Source organism: Protopterus annectens, chromosome 9.part0, assembly GCF_019279795.1.
Source record: "Protopterus annectens isolate FY-2018-M chromosome 9.part0, PAN1.0, whole genome shotgun sequence".
In the NCBI taxonomy this organism is placed as follows: Eukaryota; Metazoa; Chordata; order Ceratodontiformes; family Protopteridae; genus Protopterus; species Protopterus annectens.
In genome coordinates, this window is record NC_056743.1 from 806,794,537 (window position 1) to 806,809,350 (window position 14,814).

General features: G+C 42.8%; 1 protein-coding gene across 1 annotated transcript in view; it reads left to right on the plus strand.

Moving 5' to 3' along the window:
• CSRNP2 (cysteine and serine rich nuclear protein 2) overlaps positions 1–14,814 on the plus strand; it is a 189,177-nt gene that overhangs the window by 22,473 nt on the left and 151,890 nt on the right. The window contains exon 3 of the mRNA XM_044083453.1: positions 14,261–14,520. Coding sequence (XP_043939388.1) covers positions 14,261–14,520 — 260 coding nt within the window. The remainder of the gene's footprint in view (positions 1–14,260; positions 14,521–14,814) is intronic.

The window sequence follows — 14,814 nt, forward strand, 5'->3', positions numbered from 1 at the left end:
AATTATGCAGAAGATACCTCAGATTCAAGGCTGGCTCAATGCATTACCAATTCCCTGCACTGCCATTTGGCTTATCTACTGTGCCCAGGGTCTTTACAAAGTGCCTGGCACCAGTAATTGCATTCTGCAGACAAAGAGGAATACAGATATATCCTTACTTGGACAACTGTCTAATTCAAGCAGAGAACAAGGACAATCTTCTACAGCATCTGGCGTTTGTGAAAAGACTTCTAACATGCCTAGGGTACACAGTCAATGAAAAGAAATCAAAACTAGTGCCCTCTCAAGAGATAATATTCCTGGGTGCAAGCTTAAATACAACTGCCCAGATGGCTTATCTCACGCCAGACAAACAAAGGCAACTGACTACCTATTTCAAAATGTTTGCAACAAAGGCCCAGTTATCTGCAAGAAAAATTCTGCAGGCTTTGGGCTTCATGGCATCCTGCATCCTACTAATTCCATATGCAAGACTGCATATGAGGAAACTTCAATGGTACCTAAAAAGTGTTTGGACTCAGCATTGCCACAGCTTGGAAACAATGATTACTCTCATTCCTTGCCTGCAACAGGAGTTTCGATGGTGGGCAAAGTCTTGTCACCAAAACAAGGGACAACCATTCACATTACCCCCAGCCAGGCAGACACTAACAACAGATGCACCAGATTGTCTGGGGGGCTCACATGGCAAGAAGATGCATTCAGGGCACATGATCATCAAACCAAATGCATCTACATATCAATCAAAAAGAGATGCTAGCTGTTCAAAATGCCCTGACAGCCTTCAATGACCTACTTCATCAGGGACAACTACTGATAAAGACAGACAACACCACGGTCATGTGGTATATAAACAAGCAGGGGGGCACACATTCTTACCCGCTTTGCAGACTACCCATGGCTTTGTGGGACACAGCATTGACTTACCAAGTACATCTGCAGGCACAATTCCTGCCAGGAAAGGAAAATACTCTGGCAGAAGAACTAAGCAGAAACCTCATGGATCCCCACGAGTGACAGCTGGATCCACAAGTCTTCAGCATGATAACAAGGAAATGGGGATGCCTGGACATAGATCTATTTGCCTCCCCTCACAACTACCAACTAAAAATATTCTGCACAAGGACTGATCACAGACAAGCATGGAAAGTGGGCGCCCTATCTTTCAGCTGGAAAAACCTATCAGTATATGCCTTTCCCCCACTGCCTCTCCTCCCCAAGGTAATCCTAAAGGTCAGACAGGAGAAGCCAAAGATGATACTGATTGCCCCAGACTGGCCCCACCAGTACTGGTATCCAATCCTAAGGAACTTGTCTCAATGCCCAGCTTGGACCTTACCTCAAATGCCTCATCTACTGTCCCAGCAAAACAATCAGATCCTGCACAGCCAACTCAGGATTTTAAACCTGGCAGCATGGCGGATAATGTAGTCAAACAAAACACACCTCTCATTAAAGCAGTGATGGATGTCATTTTGGTAGCCAGAAGGCCTAGTACTAGAAAATCTTATGCTGGAAAATGGAAGAGATTCTGTGCTTGGAACCAGGCTCAAGGAACAGATGCAGCTGTGCCAAATATTCCTCAGATTTTGCAATACTTAACTAAGATGCTGGACAAAGGCCTATCTTTTTCATCTATTAAAATTCATGCCTCTGCCATTGGCTCATTACAATGCAGAGCCACCAATCTTTTCTCATCCCTTATTAAAGCAGTACCTCAGAGGAGCCAAAAATGTAAAGCCTCCAAGGAGATCACCAATGCCTGCATGGGACTTCAACTATGTCATGGAAAAACTCAACCTGCCTCCTTTTGAGCCAGCTGCTACTGCTGATATAACGTTTTTATCTTGGAAAACAGCTCTGCTCCTAGCAATAACTTCTGCAAGACGGGTTTCAGAGCTACAGGCACTCATGGCTGTGGAACCTTTTTATCATTTTTTTTATCCAGACAGGGTCTCTCTGAGGACAAACCCAACATTTATGCCTAAGGTGGTGTCCAGTGTGGCTCTTAACCAAACTATTCATCTGCCAACTTTTTATCCAAATCCACAGAACAAGGGAGAGAGAATTATACATTCTTTGGATATACACAGACAGCTTAGATTCTACTTGGACAGAACCAAAGTTTTCAGAAAGACAGAGCAATTACTAGTGACATATGCTGCAGGATCACAAAGAAAGGCTATCTCAAAGCAGACTATTTCAAAGTAGATAGGCCACTGCATTCGTTTCTGCTATTTACACCATGGCAAGCCAGTGCCTAAGGGCATTAGGCCACATTCAACCGGAGCTGCAGCCACTTCAGCAGCCTTTCTCAGGGGAGTACCAACCAAGGACATTTTAGAGGCTGCTAATTGGAGTTCACTGCACACCTTTACAAAGCACTGTCATCTGCCACTCTACTCTAAATCCAGGGCAGGCTTTGCCACAGCAGTTTTGCAGGGCATCATAGCCGCTCCTAATGATGTTTAATTCCAGCCTCCCAACCATAGCTTTGGGATTCTACCCAAATGTAATGACTGCAACAGTGAAACACGAAGAACATAGTACAGTTGTGTACACTTACCATAAATGTAGATGTTCAAGTGTATTCACTGTTGCAGTCCAGGTTACCCACCCGCCATCCCCCTTTTCTTCTGATGGAACCTATCTTTCCTTCTCTGATTTATACAACCTATGTGGTGTATTTGCTTGTAGATGAAGGTAAAGTTTATATTGGTGCATGTATTTTTATATATATATAAAAATTATGGCTACCCTTTTAGGGGGCACCTTACATCTGGGGCAAGAAAACTAAAGAAAATGGCGTTGGCTGCTTCTTTTATACCCCTGACTACCTGACGTTAGGGAAGGGGCAACAGCAGCCGACGCAGGACCCAGGACTTTGGAATACATGCCGACTGAGGGCAACCTGCCAGTAGGATTACCCAAATGTAATGACTACAACAGTGAATACACTCGAACATCTACATTCATGGTAAGTGTACACAACTGTGCTTTCAGTTTCTGTCTCCCAGCTCAAAAGAATAATTTCCTTAGGTACAGACATTTCTGACAAAGTACCCTATAGGAAATTTCTAAAATCTAACAACTTCCCAAAAAAAATGTTCCCATTTACCCTCTTTTTCCCATTGTGCACCTCCTTCAAATTTTGTTTATTTGTGGAAAAAAATCTATGAAGTCTGCTTAGGGTATAAAAATACCAATGACTACACTTCTGCACAACAATCCTAAGCCTTCTAGATTTCATTGCGTACTTGGGAGCTATACAACCACCCTGTCATTGTTCCTTTGTATATTGCCTTTCATGTCTCTTTCTAAACACTTCTGGTTGATTCTTATAGTTATCATGAATATTTTTTTAGCCTAACTTCTGTTCTAAACTCTACTATAAACTTTACCAAAGTGGGTCTTTTACACTCCCCTATTCCTTTCCCTTTGCCTGTACTTTGTCAATCCCTGGTAGAGAAGGCAGTCTACATCTGCAGTCCAAGTGGCTGCTTGGCCTCATCCCATTGTGACTTTCCTTCCCCAGTTATTTGCTCCCAAAACCTTGGTTCCTCTGCTGACTTTCTCCAAGAAGTTCTAGCTCACTCTTGCCTATTTTCTGTCTCCCTACTTGCAGTCAACCCTATTGGTAAAACCGCCTTTCTCCATTCCCTTGGCTTATTTCTCAAAATGTTTTCTGCTACTTTGTAAATCTAATATTTTGTAGGGTTGTTACTATTCTCTAAGTGCCTGCATCCAAAATCCCGCCCTTTCCTTATTTTGTGAACCACTTCTCTGTTTCAGTGTCATTTCTTTCCACTTTGATTCATAGTCTTCTGCTTATGTTATGTATATGAGCCTTAACTGTAGCTCTAAAGTATCTCTCCAAGTCTGGCAATCCTAAACCACCTTATTCTGTGGAGAGAAGCAATTTGTACAACTTAACTCTCTTTCCCTCACAAATTCCTTCTATTTTTTTTGTTATGGTCCACAGTTTCTTTTCTGTTTTTTAAAAATGTGTGACCTGTATCCAGTAGTAAAGAGATTAGAAGCATTTTCATTGCTTGTACCTTTACTGTCCATATCTGTACCTAAGATCTTCCAGATTCTTAGTGGTTTTTTATTATCTTTTGCTTAGGCTCTTCCATATATCCTTAGCTGCCATAACAGAATCCTTTTTAATCCATATGCCTGAATACTTCATCTTAACCATGCCCCTATCAGTATGGGTTTTGCTGAACAAGGTCATGTGTGGGGACTTAGTTTACTGCTCTAGTCCTGTTCTATCTTATTTTATTTTATATCCTGAAAATAATTAAACTGTTTCAAATGTTGCACAACACTGAAAATATACTTTTCTGGATTTTTCAAATGCACAATTTCTGCAGATAAGGCTAATTTTTCTTAAGTGCCCTAGCAGTTATAGCCTTGAATTTGTGAGTCCCTTACTTTCTTTGGCAGTGGCTCTTAATTATAAGGCAAATAACTGGGAAAGAGCACACCCCTGCTTGGTTCTTTGTTAAATAAACCGCTTGTCAGAAAGAAATCCTCCCACCTTGATTCTTGCGTCTGATCCTTCATATTATCTTCCTAACTTACCCCATTATTCTATCAAGGAATGCAAATGCTGCCATTGCCTTGTTTATAAACCCCCAGCTAACTTTTATGGAATGCTTTCGATTCATCAGGACTCATCACTAATAGGGTCTTCTTGCATTCTTCTCTTTGAATCATCATTGTTCAGTTAGTATTGCCCAATGTTTGTCTCCCCTCCACAAACCCACATTCATCCACATTTGTCAGTTTTGGAAGCACATTGGCTCTCTTCTCTTAACTACTCGTAAATACTTTATAGTCATGGTTCAGAATGGAAACTGGCCTATTTGAAGTTGAATTTAAAGGCTATTTGCCCACATTGAGTAGTTACACCACCACAGCTTTCTTCCAAGATGATGTTAGTATCTCTTTTAAAATATTTAACAAAACCTTCCAGGTCCCAGGTCTTTAGATGTTAGGAGGGGAAAAAAGTGATTTCCACAGGAATACCATTTGTTCTTGGAAGTTTCTCTGAAGAATGATTATACATCACCATTTTTATGTCATCCCCTCTCATCTTAGATATTAATTTTTGAGCCTCATCTTTCTCTAACCTTGGCATATTTAAACTTTCCATAAGTATTTCCATTTGTCTTTTCTTGGCTCCCACATTCCTCTGCTCTTTACAGTTTCAGTAAAATTTCTGAAGTAACTGTAACAACTCTGTAAGATCTCTGTTTATTTTGCTAGTCATATACTCCCTAAGTCTGACAACATCTTGATGTTCTTAGTGTTTCACTGTTGGAGTCATTATATTTGGGTTATCTGCCTGCAGGTAGCCCTCAGCCAGCCTGAATATCATAGTCTTGGATCCCTGTGTCGGATGATGTCTCTTCTTCCATGACGTCAGGTCATCAGGGATATAAAACATGCAGCCGATGCCATTACATCAGTCTTTCTTGCCGCGCGGTGCCCGAAGCAGAAGCAGTTTGCAAGTGCCGGTCGGCCGACTCCTGAAATTTTCATTTTCGAGTTTCAGAACTGAAGTCTTTAAAAAAGCTAAGTACCTTGTTGGGGATCCTTTTACTTGCTCTAAACCGATGTCAGTAAAAGTTAACAATTGTATTACCTGTGGTAAGCAAGTACCTCAAAGATTTTCATCCGTACTGCATTCCTTGCTTAGGCCTAGACCACGACGTCCCTCGTTCTCGGTTTTGTGCCTTTTTAAATCCCCAAACTATTCACAGTCTGTTTATTTTTGAGGCAAATTATTTTGGTACTCTGTTTAACTATCCAGAAATGGCTTCAGTAAGCCATCCGACTACCGACATTCCGAAAAAACATAAAGATATAGACAGAGACAGACTGCATAGGTCGAAAGCTGCCTCCGCCACTTCCGTTAAGCTAGTCGCCAGTTCACCGGTACTCAGTGAGGCGCTTTCCCAGCCCCTGATGCCCGCTACTTCAGATTCGCAGACCTCTACTGAGACTCATTCGGAGTCCGGTATGCCTGCGAGATGCTTCTTTGACCATGGAACCTGCGGATGTCTGTACCTTGGATGGGTCCGGAGCCGCTGTGCAGGCACCAGCTTCTGAGGGTGTATTCAGGCCTACTGACTTTCATTTCAAACCGACACCATCTTCTTCTTCAAGGCCTAAAACTCGACCCACGCCGAGAAAACAGACGTCTAAACCACATGGTCCGGCCCATATGCCTAAAAAACAAATGATAAGAATGGCTGAAGACCATATTACTTTAATTAGGGGAAGCCAGCCTTCACCCTCTAAGAGACCTGTAACTGATTTTCCTTCTGATTCTTCTGATCAGGATTTTGAAATTTCTGTTTCTTCTGATTACCAGGATTTGCCCTTAATTACCTATGAGGATTCTGATGCAGAGGACTCCATTCCTTCTGCTTCCCCTCCAGAAGATTTTTCGTTTGGTGAAACCTTGTACTCTCTTAGGGAGCTTTTCTGCTGGGAAAGCCAGGATTTCTCTGAATCCAAAAAGAGGCTTAGGGAATTCTTACTCCTCCCTCAACACAGGCCTTTAGCTATCCCTCCTGTCCTGGACATTGTAGATGATGCCTTCTTGGAATCTAGCCTGGCCCCAGGCACTTTACCTCCAGCTCCCAGGAAACCTGATGGATATTACAGAGTACCTGACTCTCACAAGTTCCTCTTCAAGAATCCTACTGCGGACCCAGAGACCATTTCCCAAGGACCCAAAGGCATTAAGGCTACGACTGCCAAAAACCCTACCCCCTCTGACAGAGATTCCAGGGCCTTGGTCAGATGGGGTAAGAAGGTATACACTTCTGTTACTTTGGCCATTGGGGCCTTAAAATGCCAGTTTCATATGTTAAAGTATCAGCAACATATTATGGGACTACTTAACCAGAAAATGATGTTGATTCCTGACTGTGCTGAAAATAAAGAATTACAGGATTTAATGCATTCTGCTGAACAAGTTGGTAAACCTACTTTGCAATGTGGTTTTGACTCTTTAGAAGCATCTTGCAAGGCTGCTGTGAACTGGGTCTGTTCTTAGAAGGCATGCTTGGCTTAAGGAGCAAAATTTGCCAGATCATGTTAAAGCTAAATTACTGGATGCTCCCTTAAACTAAGACCGCCTATTTGGCAACAAAGCAGAAGTTGTCCTTAAAAAGATGGAATAAAAAGCTAAATCTTTGCAAACTGTTAAAGATTTCCTGCAAGTACAGCCTCCCAGATTTAGTAGGCATTGGCCTTCTAAGAATTGGTCTTTTCCTGTCTCTTCCAGGCCTTCTCAGTCCAAACCCAGGAACAGCAGACCACCTAGGCTACAGTCTCAAGGTACTCACAGGCCTAAGCAGTGGGGGGCTCCCACTTCCAAAACTGAAAGTAGTAAGACACCCCCTATGGAAAAATGTCACAATGACTTAACCTTAAACCTTCCAAGCCCTGCTCAACTGCCTGCTCCCTTAGGGGGAAAGATCGCCCGGCATGCAAAAAACTGGAAACTCATTACCCAGGACAAATGGATTTTAAATATAGTTTTTCCAAGGATACAGATTCCACTTCCACACCTTAACAACCCCAAACGGTTGGCCAGACCTACCCCCAAATCAGTGGGCAGAGGCTCAACAGCAGGTTCTCTCTCTTCTAAGTATCAGGGCTATTCAGCCTGTCCAAGCAGAAGAAAGAGGATAAGGTTTTTACTCAAGACTTTTCCTGTTACCCAGAAAAGACAGCTCCTGGCGTCCTATCCTGGACTTTTCTATTCTAAACACCTTTTTGGTAATCCCAAAATTCAAAATGCTAACACTTCAACAGCTGCTTCCTATGCTAGGCAAAGATGCCTGGTTGGCAACCTTAGACTTAAAGGAAGCTTACCTGCACATTCCAATAAGGGAATCTTGTAGGAAATACCTTCGCTTTAGAGCAGGCTCCATGCACTATCCATTCTCTGCACTTCCCTTTGGCTTAGATACTGCGCCCAGGGTATTCACAAAGTGCCTAGCTCCAGTCATTGCATTTTGCAGGCAAAGAAATATTCAAATATACCCATACCCGGATGATAGTCTAATTCAGGCAGAAAGCGAGGACATGCTTCTAAAACATCTGGCATTTGTAAAAAAAACTAACTTCACTGAGGTACACCATAAATGAAATGAAATCTCATCTAGTATCCTACCAACAAATTGTATTCCTGGGAGCAAGCTTGAACACAACTTCCCAGATGGCTTTCCTCACGCTAGAGAAACAAGTTTACTTGACAGCCTACTTCAAACTGCTGGCCACAAAGACCCAGCTATCTGCAAGGAAAATCCTGCAAGCCCTGGGGTTCATGGTCTCTTGCATTCAACTAATTCCATATGCAAAACTGCATATGAGGAAACTACAATGGTATCTAAAAAACCTATGGTGTCAACATTCTAAGGACCTGGAATCAGTGATTCCTATCATTCCTTGTATAAAGACAGAGTTCCTTTGGTGGGCAGAGGCCTTCTACCACAACAAGGGGCTCCCATTCACTTTACCCCCGCCGCCCAAACCCTAACAGACACATCAGACTATGTATGGGGTGGCTCACTTGGCAGGGCAGTGCATTCAGGGCAAATGGAACCCGAGTCAGATGCACCTGCATATCAGTCAAAAAGAAATGTTAGCTGAACAGAATTCCCCGACGGCCTTCAAGGGCCACATTCTTCCAGGACAATTATTGGTAAAGACAGACAAACACCACTGTTATGTGGTACATAAACAAGCAGGGGGGAACCCACTCGTACCCTCTCTGCAGACTAGCCATGGCTCTGTGGAACACAGCCTTGAGCTACCAAGTGCACCTACAAGCTCAGTTCCTGCCAGGCAAGCTAAATACACTGGCAGACGACCTAAACAGAAATCTCATGCACCCACACGAATGGAAACTGGAACCAAAGATATTCAACCTTTTGAGAAATAAATGGGGAACACCAGAGATAGACCTGTTTGCCTCCCCTCAGAACTACAAATAGGACAACTTCTGCACAAGGACTTCCCACAGTCAAACTTGGAAAGTGGATGCCATGTCCTTCTCCTGGGAAAGCCTCTCAGTTTATGCCTTTCCCCCTCTGCCTCTCCTCTCAAACGTTCTGCTAAAGATCAAACAGGACAAACCAAGGACAATACTGATTGCACCAGACTGGCCATGCCAGCACTGGTGTACCCCCTCTTGCGCAGTATGTCACTGCTGGAACCATGGCACCTGCCTCAGACCCCGTCCCTGCTGTCCCAGCAGGAGGGCCAGATTCTGCACCCTCAGCTGCAAACCCTGAACCTTGCAGCCTGGCTAATTCCTTGAGTTCTCCAATAGCATCCCTCTGTAAGCAGGTGCTAGATGTCATTCTGGAGGCAAGGAGGCCTAGTACTAGAAAATCCTATGTTGAAAAGTGGAACAGATACTGTTCCTAGAGCCAGACTCAGGAGATGGGCACAACGGTGCCCAGCTTACCGCATATTCTTCAGTACTTAACAGAGATGCTCCACAAGGGCCTTTCCTTCTCTTCAGTTAAAATTCATGCCTCTGCCATTTCAGCACATTATAATACTGAACCACCCGTCTTCTCTCACCCCCTGCTAAAGCAATTCCTCAGAGGGGCCAAAAATTTAAGACCACCCAGGAGAGCCCCTACTCCAGCCTGGGACCTTAACTTTGTATTGGAAAAGCTCACTCTGCCTCCTTTTGGGCCAGCTGCAACTGCAAACTTGAAGTTCTTTTCTTGAAAAACTGCTTTCCTTCTAGCCATCACTTCAACAAGGAGAGTGTCTGAATTACAGGCCCTCATGGCAGTGGAGCCCTTCATCATCTTCCATGCAGACAGGGTGTCCCTCAGGACCAATCCTTCCTTTATGCCTAAGGTGGTGTCTAGTGTGGTCCTTAATCAGTCCATTAATTTGCCTACTTTTTTCCCTAATACACAGAACAAAGGAGAACGTATACTGCACTCTTTGGACGTGCACAAACAACTTAGATTTTATTTGGACAGAACTAAGCCTCTCAGAAAAACTGAACAGCTGCTAGTTGGCTTTGCTGCAGGGGCAGAGGGGAAGGCCATTTCAAAGCAAACCATTTCTAAGTGGATAGCCCATTGCATTAATTTCTGCTGTAAGCACCATGGAAACCTACCCCACTGGGGGTAAGACCTCATTCCACCAGGGCTGCATCTACCTCTACAGCCTTTCTCAGAGGTGTCCCTACCAGGGACATCCTAGAAGCTGCTACCTGGAGCTCTGTACGTACCTTCACCAAGCGTTACCACATGCCTGTTTTCTAAATCCAGAGCTGGTTTTGCCGCTGCAGTCTTGCAGGGCTTAATAACTGGTCCTAATGCTCTCTAACTTCCTCCTCCCTTTCTTAGCTTTGGGAATCAACCCAAATGTAATGACTGCAACAGTGAAACATGAAGAACATAGTACAGTTGTATACACGTACCATAAATGTAGATGTTCGAGTGTATTCACTGTTGCAGTCCTGTTTATCCTCCCTCCAGCCCCCCTGACTTCTCTTGGCTATACTTTTCCTCTTGCTTAGTGTATTTCAACTTTCTGGTGTATTTGCTTTTTGTTGGAGGTGTAACCTAACATATAATTGCTTCCCATTATAGGGGCACCTGACATCTGGGGCAAGAAAAACTGATGTAATGGCGTCGGCTGCATGTTTTATACCCCTGACTACCTGACATCATGGAAGAAGAGACAGGATCTGACGCAGGGATCCAAGACTTTGATATTCAGGCTGGCTGAGGGCTGCCTGCAGACAGATAACCCAAATGTAATAACTGCAACAGTGAATACACTCAAACATCCACATTTGTGGTAAGTGTACACAACTGTATTTTCAATTTTCTGTTGCTTAAGTTGTTGAGCTAATGGTTTTTGTTCTCTGGGGTTGTTATTAAAATATTTACTTTATAGCCGCATTTCTAAACTCGTGCATGTTATCAACACTTCCTTATTTTTCCTTTGGTGTACTTTATTTTTCCTTTGGTGTACTCAACAGTTTTTCCCCTTGTTCCACAAGAATCCCCTTCATCTGCAATATTAAAGCTTTGGTAATTCCTGTAAACAATTCGTATTACTACTTTCCCATTTATCTTTCCCTGTCCTTTGTAATCACCATCCAGTTTCTTGATGACCTCAACCTGTATGTCCTGCTCAGAAAAACAAAGAAAAAGGACCTTACTTCATAGAGATGGCTAAACTGTCTGTGGTAAGAGGCACTGTTTCTGTCTTCATTTTTTTTCAGAGTTGTCAGTGTTGCAAGGTGTGAGTTTGACTGTTAAGACACTCCATCAGGCCTTTACACTATCTTTAATCCTGGTTTGTCTAGAATGCCTGATTTTTGAGTGTATGTTCTGCTGGAATCGTATGGTCCATAGTTTCCTTAAGCAGTTTCTTTTTGTAAGTGCAGAAAAATGCACACGATGTTCTTCATCTCACATTGCTGCAGTCATAACCTGTGGGTAGTCCGCTGTCCTCGGTCGGCCCGAATACCAAAGTGTTAGGCTGGCGTCGGTCATGGTCGCTCAGATCTGACGTCAGTACGCCGTGGTACTAATGTGCATGACCGACGCCATATCCTCAGTCTTTCTTGCCGCATGGTCCGAAGCAGCGTTTGCAAGTGCCGTTCGGCGTCCTGAAATTTTCGTATTCTGAGTTTCAGACCGAAGACCAAGTTGGGCTAAGTACCCCGTTGGGGAATCCTACTGTTTTAGTGCTAGGCTAAAGAAGCGTCTGTGAAAGGAGATTTTTCTTTTCCAGAACATAACTTTGGTGTCATCTGATCACAGTGGTGCATTACTGCATGTTTGTGACTTGTTACCCAACTGTGTTGTAGACTAACCACCAGTTATGAATGTAATGGGCCACTAAGTTCAGGAGATAAAGAAATCTGGTTTTGTCATACTTTGATTTTTTTTTTAGTTTGTATTGATGTCCCTGCATCAGTCTGGGTGATTAGCATTGCTTTATACTTCGTAACATTTCAAAATGGCCTACTATCCTGTGTATGATTTTTTGCTAAATATTTCCTCACCCACAGCTTACTGTATTCTCACAGTCTGATGTACTTCTCCCCCCTTTTATTTTGCATATGTCTATGCTAACAGTTAACTTAGAACTGTAAATATTTTGAATTGAAGACTAACTTTGAAGGAGTACGTGCTCATTTTTGTAAACATTGCCTCCTTTGCATTATGTTTCCTCCCATCTTGTGAACAGAAATTCTTTTTAGTTGCAGAAAGTGATTACATGAATTGCTTTCATGAAAGAGTAAAAGTTTTTCACTTAAGGCATCTTTCTTTACTTAGTCTGTCAGATGGACATAATAGGCTTCCTTACCTATTTGTTCAGTTATGACAGCACATCTTGGGGCTGCAGACTTGCTGTGATGAGAGTGAGCTTAAGTTACTGACCTCATTGTGAGGAACGGGTGATGAGGACTGTGGACTTGTTGCTGTGTGGACTTTTCCTGGGGCATAAAATTATAAAAGTAATGGACAGTAGTATGTAAAAGCTAGGGATAAAGGGAGAAAAAACTGTTATCACAGGTTCTTATGCAAACCCAGTATGTATGCAGAGGAGGCTGAATAGCACATAAATACCACATAAAGTGAGAAACTGCTTTACTTACATGGGGTAACGTATGAAGAGTAATGCAGTTTTGGATCAGAAAGTGTTTTTGGGCACAGTTAGCCTTTAAAACATTAATTTGGCTTCTACCCCACGCCTCATAGCTACTTTATCATCAAGTTGGACTTTTTTGGCTTTTTCAAGTTTTCCTGAAATCCCTTCCAGCCTGTTTCTGCTCCTCACCATTTTTTAAACCTGATTCAAAAAACAATAGTTGCATTAATTTTCCCTTTATAAAGAGTTGTTCTATGAAATGAAATGTTACTGATTCCTTACTTTTTTCTGATATTTCTTATAGTTCCTTAACTGAATATTTGTCTAGTGTATGTGTAGCAGTAATTGCTTGGTTTTGGTGAGTTTCCCTCCGTTCATCATTTTCTAAACCGTATATCTTCTTGAGAATATCGACAGTGGGAGGTTGAGCAAGGTACAGCAAACTTATGTTCCCAGCAACAGTCTCAGATTTCTGCTAGACGACGGCAGAGCATTTTCAGGTTTACTGAGAGAGAACCTTACATAGACATTTGTTGTCTGCCTTGCTATATCCTCCCAGTAAGGGATGCCTTGTAGACTTGTCAGTGGAGCCACATAGGGGTGGGGGAGTATGATTCCTAGATCCCCAAACTACCTCAATTAGCTCCCCTCAGTCCAGGAAAGCATTGGTGCTAAGCCAGGATCCTGCTAAATGAGTAAGCCCATCAGATATACAAATTAACCTAATTTCCTTCTCTTGTATCCATGTCATCGTTTCTGTTATCAAAAGTCCAGAGCCATAACTGAAGATGAGAGCACAAGACTTTTAAATTGACTCTGCTCTGGTTTCACCAGTACAGTCCAGTGCAGTGTGTGCTGTCTTTGTCATTGCTCCCATCCAGTGGATCAGTCTCCCAGTTTTCTTAATTGACGTGTGTGCAAGATCCTGAGATACTTAACTATTCCCCTTGAAGTTGCTGCTCTCCTTCACTTGCAGAGCATAGTCGTCTATTTCTGGAAGAAAAACATGATCTTAGGTTCATAAGGTTCATGATCTTGGGATTAGACATGCTGATTCACATCACAGCTGCTTTCCATTGTACTGGATATATGTTAGGTAGAGCTATTGTTCCTAATCGCTGTTGTAGTTGGTGACAGTCGGGTCTCACCTGACAAAGGCATTATAGTAGAACCTACACAGCTGTCAGAAGTGTGGTAAGTAACTGTCAGTCAATAAATAATAAGTATTGACACTTTTTTGCATTAATACCATGCTTCATAATGCAGTAGTTGCAGTACAGTTGCATGAGGGTTTGAACTAGCAGTATAGCTTAGAGACTATGTAAATTCTGAGTTTTGGCTAGTTAATAGGCCTAGACCTTGCTTTGATTGCCAGCTGTTCTGTTTTGCTAAATGCAACTGGAGTCATTTGCCTGTTTTGGCTGAGATTTGAAAAAAAAATGCTTCTAGTGTGCCTTAAGTAGCTAGCAAGGAGAAAATTTTCTTGCAGACTTCACTTTGGCTTCTGCTGCATTGGGCGTACTTGTTTTGTTCCATTTGCACTAATTTCTCATTTCTCTCTGTCTTAAACTCTCCCTTGACATAATAGCAACCTCAATCTTAAAACAGCAGAAGCAACTGAGAAGGAAGAATGTTCGTTTTGACCAAGTGACCGTGTACTACTTTGCTCGGCGCCAAGGCTTCACCAGTGTGCCCAGTCAAGGAGGCAGTTCCCTAGGTATGGCACAGCGCCATAACTCTGTTCGTCGCTACACACTGTGTGAGTTTGCAAAGGAACAAGAGATAAACCACAGAGAGATTCTGCGTGAACATCTGCGGGAAGAGAAGCTGCATGCTAGGAAAATGAAGGTATAAACTATGGCATTTAAGATATTTTTGTGTATGCCACAGTAAACCGAGCTAAGGATCTGGCAGGAAACAGTGAGGCATGGAGACCCAGCTTCACAAATTTAGGATTTGCATACAAGAGATGTGCATTTGTCTGTTGTCTGTAGAGGCATTCTTTGTCTGCTGCAGAGGATGTTAGTGCGGTGAGTGACGCACGTAGGGAAAAAAAACTCTTGACATAACAGTGAGTCTGTTGTGCAGCTGCACGGCACAGTGCTGGTGTGCTGCTTTAAAAGCACCCTTTACAGTTTGAAT